At 37.4% G+C, this 26335-nt stretch overlaps 1 protein-coding gene across 1 annotated transcript in view; it reads right to left on the bottom strand.

The window, feature by feature from the left end:
• LOC128647409 (actin, alpha skeletal muscle-like) overlaps positions 1–23889 on the bottom strand; it is a 104991-nt gene extending 81102 nt beyond the window's left edge. The window contains 1 exon segment of the mRNA XM_053700196.1: positions 23704–23889. Coding sequence (XP_053556171.1) covers positions 23704–23889 — 186 coding nt within the window.
• Between the last annotated feature and the right edge of the window lie 2446 nt (positions 23890–26335).

The following is a 26335-nucleotide window of genomic DNA, read 5'->3' as shown; positions in this document are numbered from 1 at the left end:
AAAAAGAAAATTCCATACTAATTGGATATATTGAATTTTTGTCGTTCCACAAACAATAGCAACCCAAAACTATTTGTCAAGTATATGAAGAGTCAAAAAACAATGAGGATAAAATGTCTATCAAAAAGGAATCATCGGGAATAACACTAAAGTAACTTTGGTAAGGCTGAATGATCCACCTTTACACACAATTAAGAAACAACCAATAAGGATCGAGCAGGACATTTAAAAAGGGAAAAGGTACTGGTCACAAGCATCTTGATAAAGCTCTGGTAAGAGCGAAACGCGTCGAGCTGTGTGACCTTTATTTTATCTATGAACTCATATTCATATTTTATTGTGATTGGTTGATCATTAAAAATAACCCGGGTTATCATCTTATATCACTATTCCACTAGAAAAATTGGGGAATTGTAGAGGACCTACATTAACTGCGTGCATAGCACTAAGTGCAGTTTTAACTTCTCACACCAAGGAATACAAAGTGTCATTGTACACAGCGATCTCACCGGCATTGAAAGACGACCTCCCACGAAGGAGTGTGACGTCAGACGCCAGGAGCAGACAACGAGGCGAGTGAACAGCATGGAGAAGCAGTAAGCGGCCAAAAAAAGTGTGGTCTCCCTTAACAGCAAGAACTGTGAGTAAAACAAAATTGATACGAACATTGTAAAGGTGAACGCAAAATAATCCTAACCTGTTTGAAGGACAGTATAAGCCTCCGGCATTACCGCGTGCATAGCACTAAGAGCGGTATAGGAAAATTTATTTGTTTTGGATCACAAATTGAAAAAACCCCAGCAAGAGTGTGTGTAAAAGCAAAAAATCCGGCCTTACTTTTGGCATATAAAGTTACTTTTTGTTTTTGTGCCGCATATATAACATCAAGAGCGGTATCCAGCAAAGTATAAAAAGCAAAGGATACAAATACTTACCTTGAGCCTACCAATCCTCATAACATAACAAAAGTAGACATTTGGGATCTTTCTTTTGACCTTTCAATACGGACATTTTTTACACATTTTTTAATATTGTTTTGTGTTTAGTAATTTTTTATGTAGAAAATTGACACATATTGAGTTTTTACATATGGCCATTTAAATACCCATATTACATCTGGGAGACGTCCCAGAGAAATTTCTGACATCCAGTGGTAATTACCAAATATTTTTTATCTTTATCATGTTTTAAATAAATTTTCTGCTGATTTAATTTCAAAAGGTAAAGTCGTTTATGATTCATTATTGTTTTTTCATAGGTCTTTATGATATATTTTATTTAAAATATTAGCCTTTTAACATTCATACAATCTTTTTGGGAAATTGACAGCACTAATAATCGCTTTCACTACAATTCTAAATATAATTAATTCACGCAATTAATGCACTTTTATGGACTAGGAACACAACATCCTATATAAGGTTACTGTAAATAATAAAACTAGAAAAAAACAAAATTGCCTATTTTATTTTTCACATAAATACACAATTATTAGAATAGAGTATTATAAAAGACATCACATATATATGATTTAAACACACTTTACACACTTGTTTGTATTCACAAAATAAGTTTTAATTTTTTTCTCTCTACACTTTCAAAAACAGCCACCTAGACCCAGCAATATTTACTAAGTAAAAAATTAATAAAAACTTTCTCTTAAATATTAACTACATCCCTTAAGTGCACCACGCCCCTATTCCTACACATATTCTTCTGGTGATAAACTTGTCCCTGACAACCTTGCTGGGAGCTAAAACGTTTTTTAAAGTTGGTGCTCTCCTGAACACCACTTTGGGCTTTATACCTATTATTTTCTTAAGAGTAGGGTCATTTACTAAGAATGGCCAGTAGTGATGTCGCGAACCTAAAAATTTCGGTTCGTGAACAGCGGACTCGAACTTCCGCAACTGTTTGCGAAACGGCGAACTGCCATTGACTTCAATAGGCAGGCAAACTTTAAAACCAACAGGGACTCTTTCTGGCCACAATATTGATGGAAAATTAGTTTCAAGGGGACTAACACCTGGACTGTGGCATGCCGGAGGGGGATCCATGGCAAAAATCCCATGGAAAATTACATAGTTGATGCAGAGTCTGGTTTTAAGCCATAAAGGGCATAAATCACCTAACATTCCTAAATAGTTTGGAATAACGTGCTTTAAAACATCAGGTATCGATCAGGTAGTATAAGGGTTACGCCCGCTTCACAGTGACAGACCAAACTCCTCGTTTAAAGGGACAGTCTACACCAGAATTTTTATTGTTTTAAAAGATAGATAATCCCTTTATTACCCATTTCCCAGTTTTGCATAACTCTCTCTCTCTCTCTCTCTCTCTCTCTCTCTTCTAAGAAATTAGCATATGAACCTCCTAGGTTAAGCTTTCAACTAAGAATACCAAGAGAACAAAGCAAAATTGGTGATAAAAGTAAATTGGAAAATTGTTTAAAATTACATGCTCTATCTGAATCATGAAAGTTTATTTTGGCCTAGACTGTCCCTTTAACGCACCGCAAACAGTCCATTTGCACAACCGCAAACTCCCCATTTGCACAAGGTTGGATACCAAGCTAGCCATGTCCCGTTCCTTGTCCTCACTGATGTCATTGAAGGTCTCTTCCTCCACCCAGCCACGTACAACATCAAGGGTCCCCGAAAGGTGACAACAAGCCCCCTGGGACACCTGCTGTGTTTGGTCTTCAACCTCCTCAAAGCCACCTTCCTCCTCTGACTCCTCTTCTTTAGACTCCTCTCTCTGCGTTGCCTCTCTCTGCGTTATTATAAGGTGTGTTAAGTAGTACTATTCCTATCAGTTTAATCCCTGTGGTGTCCCCTATCAGGGGACGTGTATATGGTGGCACTAACTTTGCAAGTGGGCCTGGCACACATGCACACATGTGGTGGCACTAACTTTGCAAGTGGGCCTGGCACACACGCTGGCAGGCAGGCAACTGCAATTAGATTACACTAGCAGACTGATGTTTCACAGTCAAAAAAGTTTTTTAAAAAAAATATTTACACTACTGTTATAACAAATATGATTGGTGGCACTAGTTGGCAAGGGGGCCTGGCACACACGCTGGCAGGCAGGCAACTGCAATTAGATTACACTAGCAGACTGATGTTTCACAGTCAAAAAAGTTTTTTTTTTTAATATTTACACTACTGTTACAACAAATATGAGTGGTGACACTAGTTGGCAAGTGTGCCTGGCACACACGCTGGCAGGCAGGCAGGCAGGCAGGCAACTGCAATTAGATTACACTAGCAGACTGATGTTTCACAGTCAAAAAAGTTTTTTTTTAAATATTTACACTACTGTTACAACAAATATGAGTGGTGGCACTAGTTGGCAAGTGGGCCTGGCACACACACTGGCAGGCAGGCAACTGCAATTAGATTACACTAGCAGACTGATGTTTCACAGTCAAAAAAGTTTTTTTTAAAATATTTACACTACTGTTACAACAAATATGAGTGGTGGCACTAACTTGGCAAGTGGGCCTGGCACACATGCTGGCAGGCAGGCATCTGCAATTAGATTACACTAGCAGACTGATGTTTCACAGTCAAAAAAGTTTTTTTAAAAATATTTACACTACTGTTATAACAAATATGATTGGTGGCACTAGTTGGCCAGTGGGGCTGGCACACACGCTGGCAGGCAGGCAACTGCAATTAGATTACACTAGCAGACTGATGTTTCACAGTCAAAAAAGTTTTTTTTACAAAGTTTACACTACTGTTACAACAGATATGAGTGGTGGCACTTAGCAAGTGGGCCTGGCACACACGCTGGCAGGCAGGCAACTGCAATTAGATTACCCTAGCAGACTGATGTTTCACAGTCAAAATTACACAGGCAAAAAAAAAAAGATGTTCTAGCTCTAAAAAGGGCTTTTTGAAGTGCTGTCCTTACAGCAGAGATCAGATGAGTCCTTCAGGACTGTAGTGGACACTGAATACACTAGCCTAGCTATGAATTTCCCTATAAAATCAACAGCAGCTACACTATCCCTCCTCTCACTAAGAATGCAGGATCAGAATGAATCTAAACTGGCTGCTGTCCAGGAGCTGGCAGGGTCTGGGAGGGAGTTTCTGCTGCTGATTGGCTGAAATGTGTCTGCAGACTGTGAGATACAGGGTCAAAGTTTACTCAATGATGACGAATAGGAGGCGGGTCGAACATCGCATATGTTCGCCCGCGCAGCGAACGCGAACAAGCTATGTTTGCCGGGAACTATTCACCGGCGAACTATTCGCTACATCACTACTGGCCAGTGTTTGTTCAAAATATTGGTAATTATATGATGGTTAGAGTTATATTTGGTAATGAATAGTGGTGGATTGCATTCTTTGAATGCTTCTTGATGTGATTGTTTTTTATTATTAAAATAGCAAGACCTGTCTTCATTCCTCACCCTGTCTTCATTCCTCGAGAAAGGTTACCCACAGGATCTAATAGATCATGAAAAGGGTTTTATGACATGTGAATCATCTTTCGTCATATACCTTCTGAGCTGTAAATGTGGCGTCCAATACGTTGGACGGACCTGTCGTAAGATCAAAAAAAGATGGGGCGAACACTCACATAACATTAAAAAGAATTCCAAATCTCACAGTGTCTCCAGAGTCTAATTCATAAAAAAAAAAAAAAAAATCCCATAAAAATTACACCAATAGAGGTGATCTCCAGATCATTCCCTAACGCCTTTCTGACTCTCAGGAAAAGAGAGACTTACTGGATCAAAAAATTACAAACACTTCAGCCAGATGGGCTGAATGAGAACCTTGATATGGCGGCTTTCTGATTATTCCCAAACAATTCTATAGTTGGAGTCACATGATTCCCCCTAGGATCCTATAGATGAGATTCTATTATCAATTTGAGGTCCTTACCTCACTCGCTTTAATGACTACAATAATGGGACTAGCCTATGGTCTGGTATTAATCCTTAAAAGTGACATGTTATTTAGGTCAACCATTAGAGAAATTTCCCTAAAACCTGCACGACTGTAGGTTAATTATTGACACTTTCTAGATGCAATTTCATTGTGATTGCATTAGATACTATAACCTATCTTCTCGTACTTGCACTTCATAATTTGTTATCATCACCCATATTACATATGCTCCATACCATGTATAAATATTATTTAATGTCTAATATCATTTTTTTTTTTTTTTTTTTTTTTTTTAATCTAATATTGGAATTTCTCACTTCCACTCTCACTTATATATACAATTATTTTATGTATAGATTATATTATATTTCACATTGGGTGTTCTCCCTATTATTACTCACTCATTTCTCTCTTACCAACTAGACATTTATTATCACAGACACATACTGTAGTCTTTTTTTATAACAAACTTTATTGATCGGAGTTCACTATTACTAAGCATCTGAATTTAGACTTCAGATGTGTATGACTTCTACACTTAGGTCAACTTATGAACAGTTTTGTTACATTTTGTCACATACAACTGTTTGTAAGACACAAAGGGTTACTATCTTTTCATCATGACACGATATACCTAGATATATGAGATTTATTAGTTAAGTTCCTAATTAATTTTACCACCCACACACATTCCTTCACCATCAGATCGTTAGATATAAAGGGTAGTGAGTCACTTTTAGTACTGCAAACAGTTGCAGGATATATTGCACTTTATTAGCATACTGATGTAATATGTATTATACATTTTATCAAACAGTCAACATTACTTATCACGTTATTTATAACATAGATTGTGTCCGCTTTGTACCGGCATAATATACACCCATTTCTCATCCCTGTCTACTAATGGCCACAGAGTTAACAAGAGGTACGTTGTCATGTCACCCCTGATAGACTTCAAGACACACTCCCTCAGAGAATATTCACACACTGCTATGGGGGTTGAAATGGTTGCTGATTGGATCAGTGTTACATGTTTTTACATAAAGGCTGACTGGAGCGGGCTAGCATGCCTTTTGAACATATTCTTGTTTGCCAATGATTGTGGAGAATTTGATGGGCAGGTCCTACCGTCGTCCCTGATTGGCCCGCAGACACACACCCTATAGCGTACACACACACACTAGTACGGCTAGTGCAACGGGCGCTGATTGGAATAGGAATACGTCTTTCTTATGACACTAAGGCTGATTGGAGCGTATACACACTCCCCCGCAACTAGCATAGATTATTGGAGGAAGCTTTGACATGATATGTCAAATGACACAGTTCAGAGAGGTTTACGCTACAGTTGGCGTTGATTCTGTTAAAAGTATTTGGTAACCAACTCGGTATGTAGTGCAGAGAGGATTACGCTATAGATGGCGTTGATTCTTTTAAAAGTAATTTTGTAACCAACTCGGTATTTACCTAAACTGATGCCCCTCTATTACTCAAGTATGCTAGTAAAACAATCACACGATGAAGGGACGTTTATCCCTTGCAGGTAAATAAGTACTATACTCATATCACCATAAAGAGCAAGAATATATTACTTACTTATGGTCACGCTTTCCATTATAGATCAATTAAAAGATCTTAGATGAGTTCATTATTACTATCAAAAATTACATATTAATATATCAATTTTTTGGGCTAAGATGTTTAGTACACTGTGGGTCAAGAAGGTAATTTCAATACAGATGGTCTATGTATTAATCAATATATAATCCTTCATATATTTTCTGTGAATATGGTTATCAGCTACCTATCAGCCTCTATATTAGATATTAATGGAATAGATTCTGATTTCATTTTAATCATTTTACATGTGTCAATGGAACTTTTATCTTTTATGTTTATTTGAGTGTATAATGAATTGTTTGTATGAACTTATCTGTTTTATGTTGATCTTTGGTTACTATAGTTACGAATTGTTGCATGGGTACTATACTATACTTGTTGCATTGCTGTGCTAATTATTTGCATGCTTGTGTCCACCTGTTCACACCCATGCCAATTATAGTTGCCTTAGCAATTGATTGTTACTTATCACACATTGGTGGAAATTCAAATTGATTGCCCTATCAGATAACTTCTAGTTTGTTATATAGCAAGTGTATTTTTTAATGTTTTATTATAGCCTGATGAAACAGCCCATAGGAGGCTGAGAAACGCGTTGCTGTGTTATTAAAGAATTTTTAATTTTTATATACACTTGTTTGTGTGGTACTTTACCCAAGATTTAATTGTGGTGCACCACTGCACTATCCTCTTTTGTTTATACTTTTTTCTGCTGGAAGCTGGGGACTAACTGTTGGGGATTGTCTACTGGGCTACTTTGTGGTTCCAGTTTGCTGGTATTGCACCTGGAGGTGCTTTGGATCCTGTGAGTATACTCATTTGGTTACATCCTCCCTTTGCTCAAACGTTGCTGGGCCATGTTGCCTCTTCTTCCTTTAGGCATCTCACCTCAGGCCTCCTAAGGAATCTTTATTGGATCTTGTGCTAAGGATCAACAATGAGCTGGACTACCGCCTCAATAGCACCATTTGGGTCGGGTGCTGTATGTTTGTGACTATATCTACTGCTAGTTGTTTTCACATCTATTTGTTTTGGTGGTACTGGGCCATGGTGGCACCTCTGTTCTCTTCTTTTCTCAGATTCTGACCATCAGGACGACCATCCTTTGACAGAGTGCTGCCGCTTTTTGTTTGGGACTTTTTTTCTGATGGACATTCACATACTATTATAGACTGTAAAGTATATTGTGATTGTTGTTTTACCATATGTCACTGTTGGATTATACTGCCATCTCATAGTTGTAGTATAGCTGTATTTATATAATCTATACTATATTGATAATTGGGAGGTGCACCCTAAAGGGTGTGGTGTGCTTTTGTGCACACCATTCTCTATATTGTACAATTGCACAAGAGTTATAACCTGGCCATCTGCACAATAAAGACATTTATCAAAAGACAGAGAAAGGTTGAGATCGGCTTCCATAGTAAATCAAATAGCCCATTATTTCCCTTATACTCTAATTTCAATATATATAAAAATAAGAATATAACTCTAAGCATAGATAAATAATTATTAAAAACCAGCACCTCTACACCCCAGCCATGCTGTAGAGACTCACCCAACTGGTAACCAGGAATCCAATCCACACTAGCAGATAAATCCTGTTCAAACTGCAGATCCTAGAAAGCTGCAAACATCAGAGAGAAGAGACAGGCAGGAAAAAACGATCTAATGGTAGAAAATCCGGTCTGTCTCCTTGAAAATCCAGCTCCAAACAGCCGGCTAGAAACAAATGGATTAGCACTCAGGAAGTAACTGAACGTTCACATGATCGAAAATTCAAAAGTAAGGTGCGGTCCAACAACTTTCTTAAAAAGATATTAACCAAACTAATTAACAGGTAAACTTGTGCAAACAAATCCCCATAGCCAAAATCAAAAAAGCCTCCACTTGACAGAACAGTGCCCTATAAAACTGCTGCCCAATAAATCCCCAACCTTTAAAGGGGATTTTCAGTCCCATAAGGATCCACCTTGTTCTTTAAGTATTGTTTTTTCTTTTTTTTTAAAAAAAGGAACTCCTAAGTGCTACATCCTTTTCACCTAGAAGGTAAAAGCATTTACCTTTGGATCCACTGTAGGGCAGGTACAGCAAACAGGTGTGACAGAATCCTCACTGACATAGACCTGTAGATAAAGACAAAACAGAGTAACCAACCCTGGTTTTCTATATAGGGGTAGCAAAAATGTTGGAATGTAAGCAAGACCACCTCGCCGTCTTCCAACTGCTAAAAGCCATCATTACTCTTACTAAAGAGAATTACATGGACATAGCATAACCCCAATCCTTGCTTGCAGGGAAAAGTACCCATTAAAGGATTAACAACTTGATTTGTTCAGACACTTTCTTTGCAAATCACCTACAATGTTACACAGGCAAAGAATGACTGGGGATTGTGGGTAATGGGAGGATACTTGAAGCTTTGCTGGGGTGTTCTTTGCCTCCACCTGGTGGCCAGGAGTTGAATTCCCACTAGTGATTAAATGGAGTCATGGACTCTCTATGCCATTGGAAAGAAATATGACTTGCTGCTTTTGCTTCAATGCATAAGTGTTGGGATTTCAGGTTTGTTTGTTTTTTATAATTTTTTAATGATTTTAAAAATAGTTTGCTTTTACTGGGTTAAATCTAAGCTTTTAGAGACTTTTCTCACTTAAAATTATAAACTTGTATTATAACATAAAAAGACATAACACATAATAAAATTCAACATTTCCGGAAGAGAAGTTAGATGGAAACGTAACATTATTAGTGATATTATTAGATAGATTTTTTACTGTCCTGCATATTACTCTTTGTAAGAAGAGATAATGAATCTAGTGACAAATAGCATTTGTGATGAGAACTGTAATTTCTAGCTATCTAACAAGTGGAAAACGTTTTCTTTTGTTTCTTCCGTGTTACATAACTAAGTTGATTACAAAATGACACCTACTTTTAACAGATTTGGCACTTTGTTTGTTAAATGTTCTATCGACACTCTGTTCTGTTAATCTTTGTTCTCACAAAGTTTCTACAGTTATTGTTAACTGTAATGTTTGGTTGCTTTTATCAAAAGATTTAGTTTATTTATTGCAACACATAAATGCAAGTGAAGGGCAAAAATATTATCTTTATTGTGCATTAACTTTGGTCGAGTGTAATTAATACCACTTCTATTTTTGCGCTTATAGTATAAGTCTAATGTTATTTTTTTTTTTTTTTTTTTATATATATTTGATTTTTATTTGAGTTTCACATAACAATAAAAGCAAATGATAATACAATTGACCAAAAAGAAAAAATGATGTGATACATACATAAACATTAGAGGACATCTATTAAGCGTAAGGAAAGTCATGGGCTTCCTTAGTCTACAAATGACTAGTCCAGGTGATATTTAGTCTTTTCATATGAGCAAAAAAGGATGATCCTGGCAAGTATCAACATGTATAAAAGTTTAAAGTTCGATGGTAATAAACAATTGCCAGGTCTGGTTTTAATCGGACCTTTTTTCAGAGTTATAATAGACTCTAACATTTAAAACAAAAATAAAAAAACAAAAACACAAATCAAAAACAAAACAAATAGAAATAGTTAAATTCGATGGACTGAAATAAAAATTAAAATGTTAAATATAAAAGGTTGAGTGCAGATGTAATTGTACCCGGGTAACTGGTGCGGCAGGACATCAGAAAGTGTTTAGCGTGGCGTGTGGCAAGAGTCTTGGGGAGTATGTTGTTAGTTTATATAGAAGAATTTGAGGGTAGGCACAGCTGCATCCCCTATTTGGGCAAGGCTAGAATGAAGGACTCCCATAGGAAAAGCATATTATCGAAAAAATCTAGATTATCCGATCTGAGATAGTGGAATCTTTCTAGGATTAGATCAGAGCTGACAAGCTTTCTCCAATCACTGATACTTGGGATTGTGGCTGATTTCCAATATCTGGGTATCATTTGTTTTGCTGTGTTTATCATGATTTGGAATAACTGTTTGCGTAGCTTGCATGCTACCTGTGGAGATCCTTGAAGCAAAATTAGCTCCGGACCAGGGGTTAATTGAGTGGAAAGAACCTTATTGACATCTCTAAAGATCTCAAACCAAAACTGTCTAATTGGATCACATTCCCACCAGATATGTTTCATATTACCCTCTTGATCGCACCCCCTCCAGCATTTACCTGTACTATTTTTATATATTTGTTTCAGTCTTGATGGAGTCATATACCAGCGCATGCAGATTTTAATATTTGTCTCTTTTGCTCTAGAAGAATGTGCTGACTGTGACAGTCTTTTGAATCTAGAAAGCCATTCTGTGGGGGGCGTGTGTGCTACTAGTTCTCTATCCCACCCTATAGTATATGAAGGCAGCTTGTCGAAACTATTTTCTAAAACTAATTTATATAGTGAGGAGATTGATCTCAGGTTTTCTGATCCATTTAAGTCTAATGTTATTTTATTATTGCTCGAGCGATAGTCTAGGACGTGGAAACATCTGCACTTCGGATAGCACCAGTGCGCATAAACCACTCATATTATAGACTTCTATAAGGGGACACAGTAATTCTCATGTTTAATATTGCTCAAGTGCTAAGCTAATAGTGCCCTAAGCCGATCATGTGCTAAGTAGATGGAACGCAAATAGTGGAGTTCTTCATGAAGTTCGATGAGTACTATTAATAATAATTGTATACTTCATGTTTTAAAAAGCACTATATTTTACAAACGTATTTTGGATTAAGTTTAAAGTGACATTAAACACTCTGAGATGTTAATATAAAATGATAAATAGCATATATAAATAAAACTCTGCACTATACTTCCATTATTTATGTTGTCCCCTATTCCTGTAATTCCATTCTTAAATTGTGAGATTTTCAGTTCCTGTTAGAAATGGAAGTGCAGACCACTGTTATATTCCGCACATCCATTTGCTGCACACTCTAGTGACCTATTGATAATTGTCCCTAATTGGTTACAACAGAGAAGGTAACTTAAGTTACAACATGGCAGCCTCCATTGTTTAATAGACACTAACGGCTAGATTTAGAGTTTGGCGGCCAAAGGGGTGCGTTAGCTACGCGTGCTTTTTTTCCCACGCACCTTTTAAATACCGCTGGTATTTAGAGTTCACAGAATGGCTGGGTTTTCAGTGCGTTAGGCTCCAAAAAGGGAGCGTAGAGCATAATTTAACGCCACTGCAACTCTAGAAACCAGTGGTGCTTACGGAAGCGGCCTGCTTCAAAAACGTGCTCGTGCACGATATCCCCATAGAAAACAATGGGGCCATTTGAGCTGAAAAAAAACCTAACACTTGCAAAAAAGCCGCGTTCAGCTCCTAACGCAGCCCCATTGTTTTCTATGGGGAAACACTTCCTACGTCTGCACCTAACACTCTAACATGTACCCCGAGTCTAAACACCCCTAACCTTACACTTATTAACCCCTATTCTGCTGCCCCCGCTATCGCTGACACCTGCATATTTTTTTTAACCCCTAATCTGCCGCTCCGTAAACCGCCGCTACTTACATTATCCCTATGTACCCCTAATCTGCTGCCCCTAACACCGCCGACCCCTATATTATATTAATTAACCCCTAATGTGCCCTCCACAACGTCGCCTCCACCTACCTACACTTATTAACCCCTAATCTGTCGACCGGACCGCGCCGCTATTATAATAAAGTTATTAACCCCTAATCCGCCTCACTCCCGCCTCAATAACCCTATAATAAATAGTATTAACCCCTAATCTGCCCTCCCTAACATCGCCGACACCTAACTTCAAACATTAACCCCTAATCTGCCGACTGGAGCTCACTGCTATTCTAATAAATGTATTAACCCCTAAAGCTAATTCTAACCCTAACCCTAAGTTAAATATAATTTTTATCTAACGAAATAAATTAACTCTTATTAAATAACTTATTCCTATTTATAGCTAAATACTTACCTGTAAAATAAACCCTAATATAGCTACAATATAAATTATAATTATATTGTAGCTATTTTAGGATTAATATTTATTTTACAGGCAACTTTGTAATTATTAATAAAAAAATAGTAAATATAATATAATTATAATTTATATTGTAGCTATATTAGGGTTTATTTTACAGGTAAGTATTTAGATTTAAATAGGAATAATTTATTTAATAAGAGTTAATTTATTTTGTTAGAATAAAATTATATTTAATTTAAGGGGGTGTTAGGGTTAAAATTAGCTTTAGGGGTTAAAAAATTTATTAGAGTAGCGGTGAGCTCCGATCGGCAGATTAGGGGTTAATACTTGAAGTTAGGTAAAGAAAAAGGGAGGTTCAATGGCACTACCGTGTGATGTGATGCACTATGCCTGTACCCTCCTAGTGTTAAGTAGCTTGTATGCTAAAATTCAACTGGGGTCAGTGGTGCTGTGTATTAAATCAATATTAAGACAAAAATGAAAAATGGGAAGAGTCCCATTCTAGAATGCACTTAAAGCACTCATTATAGGCATAGGATTGGATAATATTCAAACTTGGAAATGAACAACAAAAGGAGATTCAAGGTCTCAGGTCAAATAAAACATAACTTTTATTAGAAACACATAAAAATGGAGTTTAAAATAAAGGGATGTGCAACTTAAAAACAATTGCTCATACTAGGGTTATATAGTACCTATGTGACACAAATAATGGTTCCAGAGGTTCAGTTACCTATATATTAAGTGTGAACAAGTATGGATCTCTAAGTATAGTTGATCCAAATCACGTGTATAAGCTGCACTGAGTAGGCAGTGGTAACACTTATAAACCTCGTGGATTGTGAGAGTCTATGGACTATTAGTATAGGTAACTAATATCAAGTAAAATTAGTTCATTCACAACAAATATTTAAAGAACAGTATAAGTATTGGACATACTTGGATATCCTCTTAAGGTAATAGTGATTGGGGTGCTGGCTGAATACTTTGGTATCAAATTGTAGTGTGTTAGTGCATACTTGGATGATCTAACGTGACTTGGCCGTGGGATGCTTATGTAAATACTGTTAACTATGTATCAGGAGTGTTGGCACATTCCTCGATAGTATCCCTGTTAGCAAGTATTATTATGTAATTGCTTGAACACCTGTTGATACCTAGCGGTCAAATATATGCAGAGAGTTTATACACAATGGTATTTACACAGCTTATGAATCCTATATAGGGTTAATAAAATCCTGGGTAGTTAAATGCAAGAAAAATTGTCTTCCACCCTGCAGTTCAAACCAAATTTAAACACAAAAATATGAAGATCCTAATACCAGTACTCGCTGTATAAAAGCCTAGTCACTTCGTATTGTGTTTATGAAACTTGTATGTTTACGATTGACTATAGGTTTAAAGTGGCAACATTGAGAGTTCTCTTTAGATACTTTGTTTAATTGCAAAGTTAAGGCATCTGGATTTGAGTTTAAATGATAGCTGCACGTACGCCAGCAGTTAATGCCTGGTTTGGCTGGTTAGCCTGCAGGCCCAAATTACTGTGAGTCAGCGCATTACCAGGTTATGAAGGTATCCCTTCAATTACCCTTAGGGTGTGTGGTTATTTATATACCATTTGAGTATCGTTAAGTCATAGCATATCTGTATATTAGATGACAAAGATAAGTGATACGCTCCCCATATACCCTTAACTTAGTGACCGCAAGTCCAGTCCAGCTTGTTTTAAATTATAGATACCCAAAAGTAATCCTCAACTGATCTGGGATACCATCTGAGGTATCCGAATTCTGAACTAAGGCTGAATGTACCTAGATAGAGCAAGCCCTAACATACACAGGAGCTCCCTGACTCCTCACCAGTACCCTAACATGTGACACACCCCCCCTTTGAGAAAGCCGTGAGAACGGCGAAACATGTTAGGGTACTGGTGAGGAGTCAGGGAGCTCCTGTGTATGTTAGGGCTTGCTCTATCTAGGTACATTCAGCCTTAGTTCAGAATTCGGATACCTCAGATGGTATCCCAGATCAGTTGAGGATTACTTTTGGGTATCTATAATTTAAAACAAGCTGGACTGGACTTGCGGTCACTAAGTTAAGGGTATATGGGGAGCGTATCACTTATCTTTGTCATCTAATATACAGATATGCTATGACTTAACGATACTCAAATGGTATATAAATAACCACACACCCTAAGGGTAATTGAAGGGATACCTTCATAACCTGGTAATGCGCTGACTCACAGTAATTTGGGCCTGCAGGCTAACCAGCCAAACCAAGCATTAACTGCTGGCGTACGTGCAGCTATCATTTAAACTCAAATCCAGATGCCTTAACTTTGCAATTAAACAAAGTATCTAAAGAGAACTCTCAATGTTGCCACTTTAAACCTATAGTCAATCGTAAACATACAAGTTTCATAAACACAATACGAAGTGACTAGGCTTTTATACAGCGAGTACTGGTATTAGGATCTTCATATTTTTGTGTTTAAATTTGGTTTGAACTGCAGGGTGGAAGACAATTTTTCTTGCATTTAACTACCCAGGATTGTATTAACCCTATATAGGATTCATAAGCTGTGTAAATACCATTGTGTATAAACTCTCTGCATATATTTGACCGCTAGGTATCAACAGGTGTTCAAGCAATTACATAATAATACTTGCTAACAGGGATACTATCGAGGAATGTGCCAACACTCCTGATACATAGTTAACAGTATTTACATAAGCATCCCACGGCCAAGTCACGTTAGATCATCCAAGTATGCACTAACACACTACAATTTGATACCAAAGTATTCAGCCAGCACCCCAATCACTATTACCTTAAGAGGATATCCAAGTATGTCCAATACTTATACTGTTCTTTAAATATTTGTTGTGAATGAACTAATTTTACTTGATATTAGTTACCTATACTAATAGTCCATAGACTCTCACAATCCACGAGGTTTATAAGTGTTACCACTGCCTACTCAGTGCAGCTTATACACGTGATTTGGATCAACTATACTTAGAGATCCATACTGGTTCACACTTAATATATAGGTAACTGAACCTCTGGAACCATTATTTGTGTCACATAGGTACTATATAACCCTAGTATGAGCAATTGTTTTTAAGTTGCACATCCCTTTATTTTAAACTCCATTTTTATGTGTTTCTAATAAAAGTTATGTTTTATTTGACCTGAGACCTTGAATCTCCTTTTGTTGTTCATTTCCATGTTTGAATATTATCCAATCCTATGCCTATAATGAGTGCTTTAAGTGTATTCTAGAATGGGACTTGAAGTTAGGTGTCGGCGATGTTAGGGAGGGCAGATTAGGGGTTAATACTATTTATTATAGGGTTATTGAGGCGGGAGTGAGGCGGATTAGGGGTTAATAACTTTATTATAATAGCGGCGCGGTCCGCTCGGCAGATTAGGGGTTAATAAGTGTAGGCAGGTGGAGGCGACGTTGTGGGGGCAGATTAGGGGTTAATAAATATAATATAGGGGTCGGCGGTGTTAGGGGCAGCAGATTAGGGGTACATAGCTATAATGTAGCTGGCGGCAGCGTGAGGACGGCAGATTAAGGGTTAATAAGTGTAGGTAGGTGGAGGCGACGTTGTGGGGGCAGATTAGGGGTTAATAAATATAATATAGGGGTCGGCAGTGTTAAGGGGCAGCAGATTAGGGGTACATAGCTATAATGTAGCTGGCGGCGGCGTGCGGACGGCAGATTAGGGGTTAATAATTGTAGGTAGGTAGCGGCGATGTTGTGGGGGGCAGATTAGGGGTTAATAAATATAATATAGGGGTCGGCGGTGTTAGGGGCAGCAGATTAGGGGTACATAGGTATAATGTAGCTGGCGGCGGTGTACGGAGCGGCAGATTAGGGGTTAAAAAATTTAATAGAGTGGCGGCGATGTGGGGGGGCCTCGGTTTAGGGGTACATAGGTAGTTTATGGGTGTTAGTGTACTTTAGAGCACAGTAGTTAAGAGCTTTATAAACCGGCGTTAGCCCAGAAAGCTCTTAACTACTGACTTTTTTCTGCGGCTGGAGTTTTGTCGTTAGAATTCTAATGCTCACTTCAGACACGACTCTAAATACCGGCGTTAGAAAGATCCCATTGAAAAGATAGGATACGCAATTGACGTAAGGGGATCTGCGGTATGGAAAAGTCGCGGCTGCAAAGTGAGCGTTAGACCCTTTCCTGACTGACTCCAAATACCGGCGGTAGCCTAAAACCAGCGTTAGGAGCCTCTAACGCTGGTTTTGACGGCTACCGCCCAACTCTAAATCTAGGCCTAAAACTTTACACTTATTTTGTCAATATTTAAACAGCTAATGAAACTTTAAAAATATATCGTCATGTTATTATCAGACTAACCTTTTCTTTAAATGTTTCATTCTATCTAGCATTTATTTAGTGTTTAATGTCCCTTTAACACTTAACTCATCACGTGTAATATGAGCAAAATGAGCAAGCTTTTTCTAAAGTACCAGATTGTGCGCTATTCTTTCGCCGAGGTTACGCAAAAGATAATGCACCCTACACTATCGATTATGCTCTATTTGTAATCAAGCCTGAAGTCTTAAACAGACATTGATGTGTTCTCTATTCAATGTGACAATACACGTTTAGTGTGACATTATAATATGTCAACCCACTGAGCACTTTTAATCAAGTACAACAGGTCCGTACCATAGTTTGTATGTATATACAGGTATATATATATATATATATATATATATATATATATATATATATATATATATATAGTGTATATATATATATATAGTATTGTATTTATATATTAATAAAGTATGAATTTACATACTACAGTAACACTTTCAACAATACATTTAGAATAACAAACTAAAACATTTGAATACCCATCTATATAAATGTGTACAAGATTAAACATGAAGTATGAATTGATACCTGAAGTGGTTGCTGATTCTTGCATTGTTATCGTTTGATGGAAAAATATTTACAAAAGCAGAACAATACAACCTGTGTTTCCCTGTCTGCTTAAATAGCATCATATAGCTGACAATAAATTAGGGGCATATGTTACATTAATTATGCACTGTGCTGTTGCAAGTGTGGTGGTAACAATCAAAACAAAATAATTAATCAATTGCAATTCATATAAAAATGTAATTAAAACAAGTATAAAAACTAGACTAAATTCCAAGGAAGTGATATTGCTCACTGGATCCTTGGGTTTTATTCTAGCATAAAGTGAAAGTTTAAATGTAGGATATTTTAGTCACTGTTGACATCCTGCAGATCTAAATATAGGATAAATGTATATTATTTAGAATTATATTATTTATTTCTATGAGGTAAGTATTATTTATCACTACAAATAAAGCTGTAGCAATATTAATTCCCATATAGACACAAATAAGTGTTGCTTACATTCTGAAGAATATAGTAATGAATAAATACATGTATAAATAAATGCTATTGTTTACGCTCTATGAAAATCACTTTGAGGAGAGGTGGGAGATTGATTTGGAACCAATCATTATGGAAAGCAGATAACTGAACTTCTGAATATTTAATTAAAGCTTTCAGTTAGTATTATACACAGAATAAAAAATGACATATACTGTAAATCCCTGTGGGTCTCATCTGTGTTTCAGATACCAAAGGTAAAAGGTTCAGTATATGTTTTTTCTACTGTTTGCACAAAACTAATATGTTTCTTTTATACAGTCTTTTTCTACAGTTTCAACACCATCAGCTCCAGAAGTAGAGTGATTTTGGATTTATTACGTGTTTAGTAACATTACATAGTAACCTGTTTTGTTCTGTGTACAGTTACTGATCTATGAAAAACAAATTTGACTTGCTCATTGTATAAATAAACAACATTTCAAAAGGATTAATATTAATATTCCCTAGAAAGCAGTCTAACAACTCTTCAAAAAATAGCTCATTAGGGAATTTAAAATACAGAATCTAGACCAATTTTTAGAAATTTAAGTTCTCAGATACCAGTAAACAAACTTCTGGTTCCCCTTGTTTTTCTTTTTCTGAATGTAAACTTTACCTACAAATTAAAAAAAGATAAATATATATGGGTTAACATGAACGTAAGTCACTGCAAAATTAAATGTTTCTTTATTTTATCCATGAAATAGTCCTTCAAGCTGGTGTTGTATAGATGCATATAAAGTCATTAGATTTGCTGGATATCAGATAACCTCTATAGCACATGACTTTTATCCCATGTATAAGCAAGTAATCATTTTAAATAAGGTTGCAATAGATTGTCACTATATATTGACAATGTATTTAGATTTTCTGTGCCAGATATGATGGGTCTTCCTAGTGACTTTTATGAATTCATAGAATAATATCATGATCTTGCGATATTGACTAGAAATAATTGAATCGTTTCTCAGGTAGGATTTTCATTTCCTCTGGTAGAATTTAATGTCTTTTCATTTCCTTGTATTCTTCAGCTTTCTAATCTTTAATTTACAACAAAGAGATATTAACCAAGTCAATTATCACTCTGTCCAATCCCATTGATTCTTTATTTTCATTGCAATCCTTAGACTCCTGACTATCAACCCCCAGCTAGACTAATTCAACTCTATCGTTTTGTTTTTAGGTTTCTAGTGTTTGCTCAGCTCCGGCAACGGTTTTTGTAAAATGTAATAAGTAAATAAGTAGAAGTGAATACAAAACTGTTGAGGGTACAATAATTGTTTGCATAAACGATATTGATACACAAAGTAAGACTACACAAGCTCCTCCTAGGGCAAGATCACTCAACCAAACCTCAAAGAAAGCGATAAATGTGCAAGGTGAGGAGCGCTAAAGAAGCTAAAATAGCTAAAAAAAAAGCTAACGGTAACGGATATATAAAGTATTGGAAAGAATATTTATTCTATTGTGTCAAGTATGGGCAAAAAATATATACTCAGTCTAAAATTATTAAAAATGCACCTATGTACATAATACCATCCCTGAGAGAAAAACACAAAGATAGTAATAACAATGATGTGCAGTGATATAACAATGATGTCCAGTGATATACAGTGATAATAACAGTGCGGTACAAACAGTAAGTCTGCGTCCTTTACAAAACAGAAATGTTAAACATGAAGCTGAAATCTATTTGTTAATGTCCACAAAATTCCAATACAAAAATAATGTCCAGGGAGATGTATAACCCCAAAAAAGCACCAATATGTGTGTCTTCTAGTGATAAAACAAAACTATCTCTTTGAAAAAATGTTCCTGTCCAAAAATATAAAAAATTATATATAGAAGTGTGTCCAAAGTTCCGTGCTAAAAAAATGAGTGTACACCAAAAATCAAAAATCCAAATTAAAAATAAACATTTCACAAAATCCAAATGTGTGCATGACAAAAATAAAACGGTTCTCTGTGCAGTAAACCTTCTGACAGTGGCAATCCTCAAAATTATATACAACATTCTTCTAAGCAGTGAGTCGATCGCCTTCACTGGTTTTAACGGCTCAGGTTCTACTTTTGGTAAGCATATTACCTTATTTGTGGAATTTTGTTAGCTATATTGCACTATGTACCACCTTATCTCTTATAGGAGATCGACTTCAAATCTAGAGCTTTATGTGAAGCTCTAGAATATGTGAGTGTAACACTTACATGTCTATTTTCTCCTGAATTTAACAGGACTTCACTATTTGCAGCATTTGTCTGTTTTCTCCGAGGTGCAAATCCCTGGAATCACGTATCACACCTGGAATCAGGACTAATTTACACACTGATCACATTTTGGACATATCCTTGAAGCACTAACACATTGTATTTTGTTTGAGATTTTATTGTTTTTAACAAGTCAATAATCAGTTTTGTCTTAACATTCACCATTTAACTTACATCTTTCATGATCACTTATTTAAACCTTTGAAATTAATACGCGACAACATTAAATTATTGGCCAAAAAATGGAAAAAGGTCACATTTATTTGTTCTAACAAAATTTTTGCCTTTATGGCATAAAATTGGAAATGAGAGCAAACCGTCAATTAATATAATTTCACAATTTAACTAATCAGATAAAATACACCAGCATTTGGACATGAACTTGGGTTTCACGAATCAGGGGAGGACCACCAGCCCCTGTGGCATGGCAAGAGAGAGAAAAGAGAACCCGTGGCATAACCAGTCCAGCAGCTAGACCACCGAATCACTACCCCAGACTAAGTATGCCACGGGATCTTCCTACCCCCCTCAATGCCCCGCCTACACGGCGGACCCCAATTTCACTGCAAAATCACCACAATTCAACGATCCGCAAAAAACTAATAAACAAGCTGCACATCTATTTTAAAGAAATTCACTTCTGGCTAGCGCAGACCGAATTGTGTCACCTGCCAACCATCAGCTGCAGCTACTAATTCCTTAAGGGTGCACAGGCGATCTTATGACGATCCGACCAAATAGCCAGCATCTTTGCCCTTAACCTGTCACTTCTGCTTCTTCCTTCTCTCCTCTGTGACCTCTCCGAATTGAAATTAGTTTCTCATCTGTTACTACACCTATGTAAGGCTGGGTGGGAGGAAAATACAAAAAAGATTAATCTGAAGCACTTCCTGCCTGCACCCATTCTTATAACCACCTCTCTCCTCCCAGTTACCTTCCCTCTTTTAATCATTAACTATACACTAACACACCAACCTTAACCACACCTAACCTATTCGTCCCCCAACACTATCTCAAGAAACAACCCCCCTTTACAGCCCAGGAGCACTAGCCTTATCTAACTCCAGTCATATTCCTTAATTTTGTTTTCTGTAAGGCTATAGATGCTCCATACTGCTTGCAATCTATTAATAACCTTACCAGAACCATAATGCATAATAACATTCACCCTTTAACTTACATCTTTCATGATCACTTATTTAAACCTTTGAAATAAATACACAACAACATTAAATTCTTGGCCAAAAAATGGAAAGGTCACATTTATTTGTTCTAACAAAATTTTTGCCTTTATGGCACAAAATTGGAAATGAGAGCAAACCGTCAATCAATATAATTTCACAATTCAACTAATCAGATAACAAAATGCACCAGCATTTGGACATGAACTTGGGTTTCACGTATCAGGGGAGGACCACCAGCCCCTGTGGCTTGGCAAGAGGGGGAAAAGAGAACCCGCGGCATAACCAGTCCAGCAGTAAGACCACTGAATCAATAACCCATCTGAGTATGCCACAGGATCCTCCCACCCCCACAATGCCCCGCCTACGTGCCAGATCCTAATTTCACTGCCAACAAAAGAGAGCTCTCTTTTCTGCCAAACCCACTAGTGTCCTTTTCTTACCTTAATGCCCCTCAGCATCATCCTTATATCTGTCAAGAACTGGTCATTCCCATCATTAGTAAGGTGGACTCCGTCCAGCAAAATAGCGTGATTCCCAACTTATGCACAACCAATTCTAGAACCCTCCTAAACTGGAACTTTGTAACATTGGTCCCATCTGAGTGTGTCAAAAATAATCTTCCATTGCATCTACGCTTATTTAAATATTAAATACACATGCAACAGGACATGCAATCCCCACAGTTGCCTTCATTGAAATCCACGCACCTTTCCCCTGTACATCCATTCCATTTTTTGCATCCTTTTTGCTTGATGCTAATAATTCTCCTATTTTCATTGCCCCGTGAAATGCTAATGAAAATGCCGTTTTGAAAATTGACACCTTATCACCATCCATACAAACCTCCCCTAAGCAGCCTACCATCCTTTCCAACCTATCCTCCGTTATGGGCTCCCTTTTGCTACTCTTTTCATTTCCCCTTTTTTTCCATGCTTTTACTATCTTTTTAACTACGAACCTCTTAGTTTGATCCACCTCACCCATTAGCTGCACAAAATATGACACATAACGCCATACCCAACTGCCCCCTTTTTATACCACATTCCTTCAAGGACCACAACCATTCCAAAAACCTAGCTTTTACAGTCTGCTCCTCATTACCCCTGAAATTTAACCACTGCCTCCAATATTTTTTGTAGGCCACCCTCATTTTCGGAGCCACTGAATTTTCCAACAAACTCCTGATTCCTTCTATCCATTGCCAATCTGCCAAAGAAATATAGGGCAGCATTAACCTTTTTGTCTGGATCCCGGGGCAATTCTTCTAAAAAACTCACAATTAAATCTAGACAAAGCATCAGCCACTATGTTCTTATAGCCAGGAATATGCCTTGCTTTAAAATAGATATTATATTCCAAGCATTTTAAAACAAAATACCTCAAATATTTAATAACAGGCATAGATGATGCGGATAGATTTTTTAGGATATCTACCACTCCTTTATTATCCGACTAACAAATTATACTCCTGTTTGCCAAAAATTGACCCCATAGCTCCACAGCCACTACTATTGGGAAAAACTCAGACAATGCTAAATTGTTTATCCAACTATTAATTTTTCATTCCTCAGGCCATTCACCTGCACACCACCTGCCTTGTAAATAAGCCCCAAATCCTGCACCTCCTGTAGCATCTATATGCAATTCCAAATCTTTTGCTGATACCTACTTTGGCCAAATCCTAACCCCATTAAATTTAATAAGAAAATAATCCCAAACCTTCAACTCCTCTTTCATAGCTCCAGATATTCTCACCATATGCTCAGGGTTCTTAATCCCTGCTGTAGCTAACTTCAATCTTCTTTTAAAAATTCTATCCCTACATGCAAATTTAAGAACCCCTAACAACCTTTGCCTCTCCCTGAGCATCACTTTTCTTCTTCTCTACTAACCCGCAATTAACTGTCTTGCTTTTTCAACTTTATCTTGCGGTAATTCGCACTGCTCTTTAATTGAATCTATTATTATACCAAGAAAAAACAGCCTAGTCCCATGTCCCTCAGACTTCTCTACTGCAACAGGAACTCCAAATTCCTCCAACATGCTAATTAAACCTTTCTTCAAATATTTACACATGCTAGAATCAGGAGGACCAATAACCATAAAGTTGTCCAAATAGTGTACAACTTTATCTGAACCCATTCTTTCCATCAGTAACCAATGTAAGAAAGTACTGAATTTTTCAAAAATAGAACAGGACACTAAACACCCCATGGGTAAACATTTCTCCATGTAAAATTTTCCATCAAATTTACATCCCAGTAATTTGAAACTCACAGGATTTAAAGGCAGCAATCTAAAAGCTGTTTCCCAGTTTCCCTTACCATTCTTACCGCACTATCAAAAGACTGATACTGAACAGTTGTGTCAGCCTTGTCTATAGCATCATTTAATGATCTTCCTTTATGATAAGATAGGTGATGAATCATCCTATACTTTCCACTTTCTTTTTTAGGCAAAACACCAAGAGGTGATATCACTAAATCTGCAAATGGTTTATTTACAAAAGGCCCAGCCATCCTGAATAGCTGCACTTATTTATTTAATTTTTCCTGCAACACCTCAGGAAACTCTCTTGCTGACTTTAAATTCCTAAACTTGTTAGAACCTAACAGCACAGATTTTACTGGGACAACAAAACTATTTTTAAAACCATCATCTAACAATGCCCTATCCCCCTTTACATGGTACCTCTCCAATTCCTTCCTTAACTTATCTACCTTTAATGGCGTTCTGGCTAGTCCCCACTGAACGGCCATTGCTGCTTCCCCCTGGGCCATGAACAATTGTCCTATTCATATTACCATTACCATTCCTCCTACACCACACCTGCATGAAATCCACTACAATATTTACACACATGTCTATATTTGCACGCCCCACCTCTGTCAAATCTCTTATCATTGAATGCCCCACACTCCTTCCCCTCATTTATCCCTGTCTTTGCTTGCCCCATTGTCCTTACCATCTGACCATCTGATGGCTTTATTAATCTTGTCCACATATCCAATATTTTTACTCCAAAATTCTTCCTACCCTTATCACCCAGTTGCAAGTTACCCCTTCTAAATTCCCCATCATAGTCCTTCCACATAAATCCCCCATATGTTGTGTAACATTCTGCAATTAAATGTATATACCTTAGCATCCCTTTTACCTTATCAGGATTTTCTGAGATAAAACACTCTGCATATATCAGTATACCTTTTACCCACTCTGGAAAGGATTGTTTCTGCTTACGCCCATTCCCATCCTCTCCCCTTGCTTTTAATGCAACCGCCTCCCTTGTTATTTCAAACACATCAACATATTTACCCCTATTACTATAGCTTGCCTTTAAATGTGTAGTTAAAAGTAACAACTTTGTACCTGCTACTTTGTCATCCGCATTAAATCCTTAATCACTATTGTCCCTTTCTATATTTGCAATTTCTTTTACACCAGCCCTAGCCTGCTGCGCATACAGTTTCTTAACAAATTTTAATATTCTCCTATTTCCATCCACTGTTACTTTTTCATCTTCTGAATCCCATTCTGACGAACTGTCAGACACATTATACCTGCAATACATGACACTCTTACCTTGTTTTGATTTTTGCTTTGTCTCCACCTCCTTTCTCTGCTCCTTGTCTCTGCTTGTTGCCGTGATCTTCTCAGACTCTTTCTGTCCTTCTAGCACCCCTGCTCCCTGGCCCTCCAACACTGCATCCATCCTCTGTTCCCCTGCCAAAACTGTCTTCTGTAACACAATAGCATTATAATTATTTTCATGTACAATCACATTTCTTTTATCTGCATTTTGTAAATTTGATACCTACTTCTGAAACCTTTGTACTTTTGATACCCCCTATGAACCTCCTCATTTATATCCCCCTCAAATTGCTGCAATCATCCTCATCCACTCTCACATAGGTGTTGCCATCTAAATCCCTGATTACTCTGGGCCTCTCATTAACCCCTTCAATTGTCCTAGCCATTTTGTGATGCCTACCATCACCTGCCTTCCTGTCATATATTTCTATAATGTCCTGTCTAAATTCATCTGCCCCACTCTCATCCCTGAATCTTTCCTGCCTTTTATACCCCCTTTTTTCCTTCTCCCCTTGCTCTCATATTGCGGCCCATCTCAACACATCACCCCACCTCTCTCAGTGCTCAAATAACCTAGCCCACTGGGACCAAAGTCGGCGCCGCTCCCACACTGTCTACTGCCCCTTCCGCTATCAACCGCTGCCTCCCATCATCATCTAATTCCTCCCTATTACCTAACCACCTACCGGCATCTATTTTCCTTTCCCAATATGGTGGCCTCTCAGCATCATCAATAGATGCCCAAGATGGCCGTGACGCATGCTCACTTGCAAATTTTATGCTGCGTGTACGTTAAACATCATCAGTACGACAACGCGCACCAATTACATAACCGCCCTGTGCCTCACTCTGCATCGCCATCTTGCTGCACCCATCCACCATCTTACTACACCCAAATCTTGAAAAAATCTTTAACAGCTGAAACACATTGATGGAGCATACTCTGTATTCCTATGCTGAGTCCTTGTAACAATATGCAAATAATCCCTGATAGTAGTCAGGGAGGTAAGGGTAGAATACACACACCCCAATCCCTCCTAAGGTGAGACAATGTGCCTATAGGGAGGCAAATATGAATAAAGAAAAAAGGGGAAAGAAGCACTATTTAGGCACACTTAGAAACCATAAGGGGGATGCGAATGGACAGTTATATCTGTGTATGCGTATATGCATTAGGCATTTTGGCTGATAATCGTAAGAGACAGAATTGTGATATCTGCTTAAGGAATGGATGTAAATATTACCCCTCATGAGCGCTCTAATTGGTTATGGGATGAAGGCTGTCCCTCTCAACAAGTACACTGATTGGAAGTGGACTGGACAAGACCCATTAGACTACAGAATCAGAATTCTAATATCTATGATCGGGCATCA

This window comes from Bombina bombina, chromosome 2, assembly GCF_027579735.1.
Source record: "Bombina bombina isolate aBomBom1 chromosome 2, aBomBom1.pri, whole genome shotgun sequence".
Classification (NCBI taxonomy): domain Eukaryota; kingdom Metazoa; phylum Chordata; class Amphibia; order Anura; family Bombinatoridae; genus Bombina; species Bombina bombina.
The sequence above is the reverse complement of the archived record's forward strand: the minus strand, read 5'-3'. Positions and strand labels throughout refer to the sequence as shown.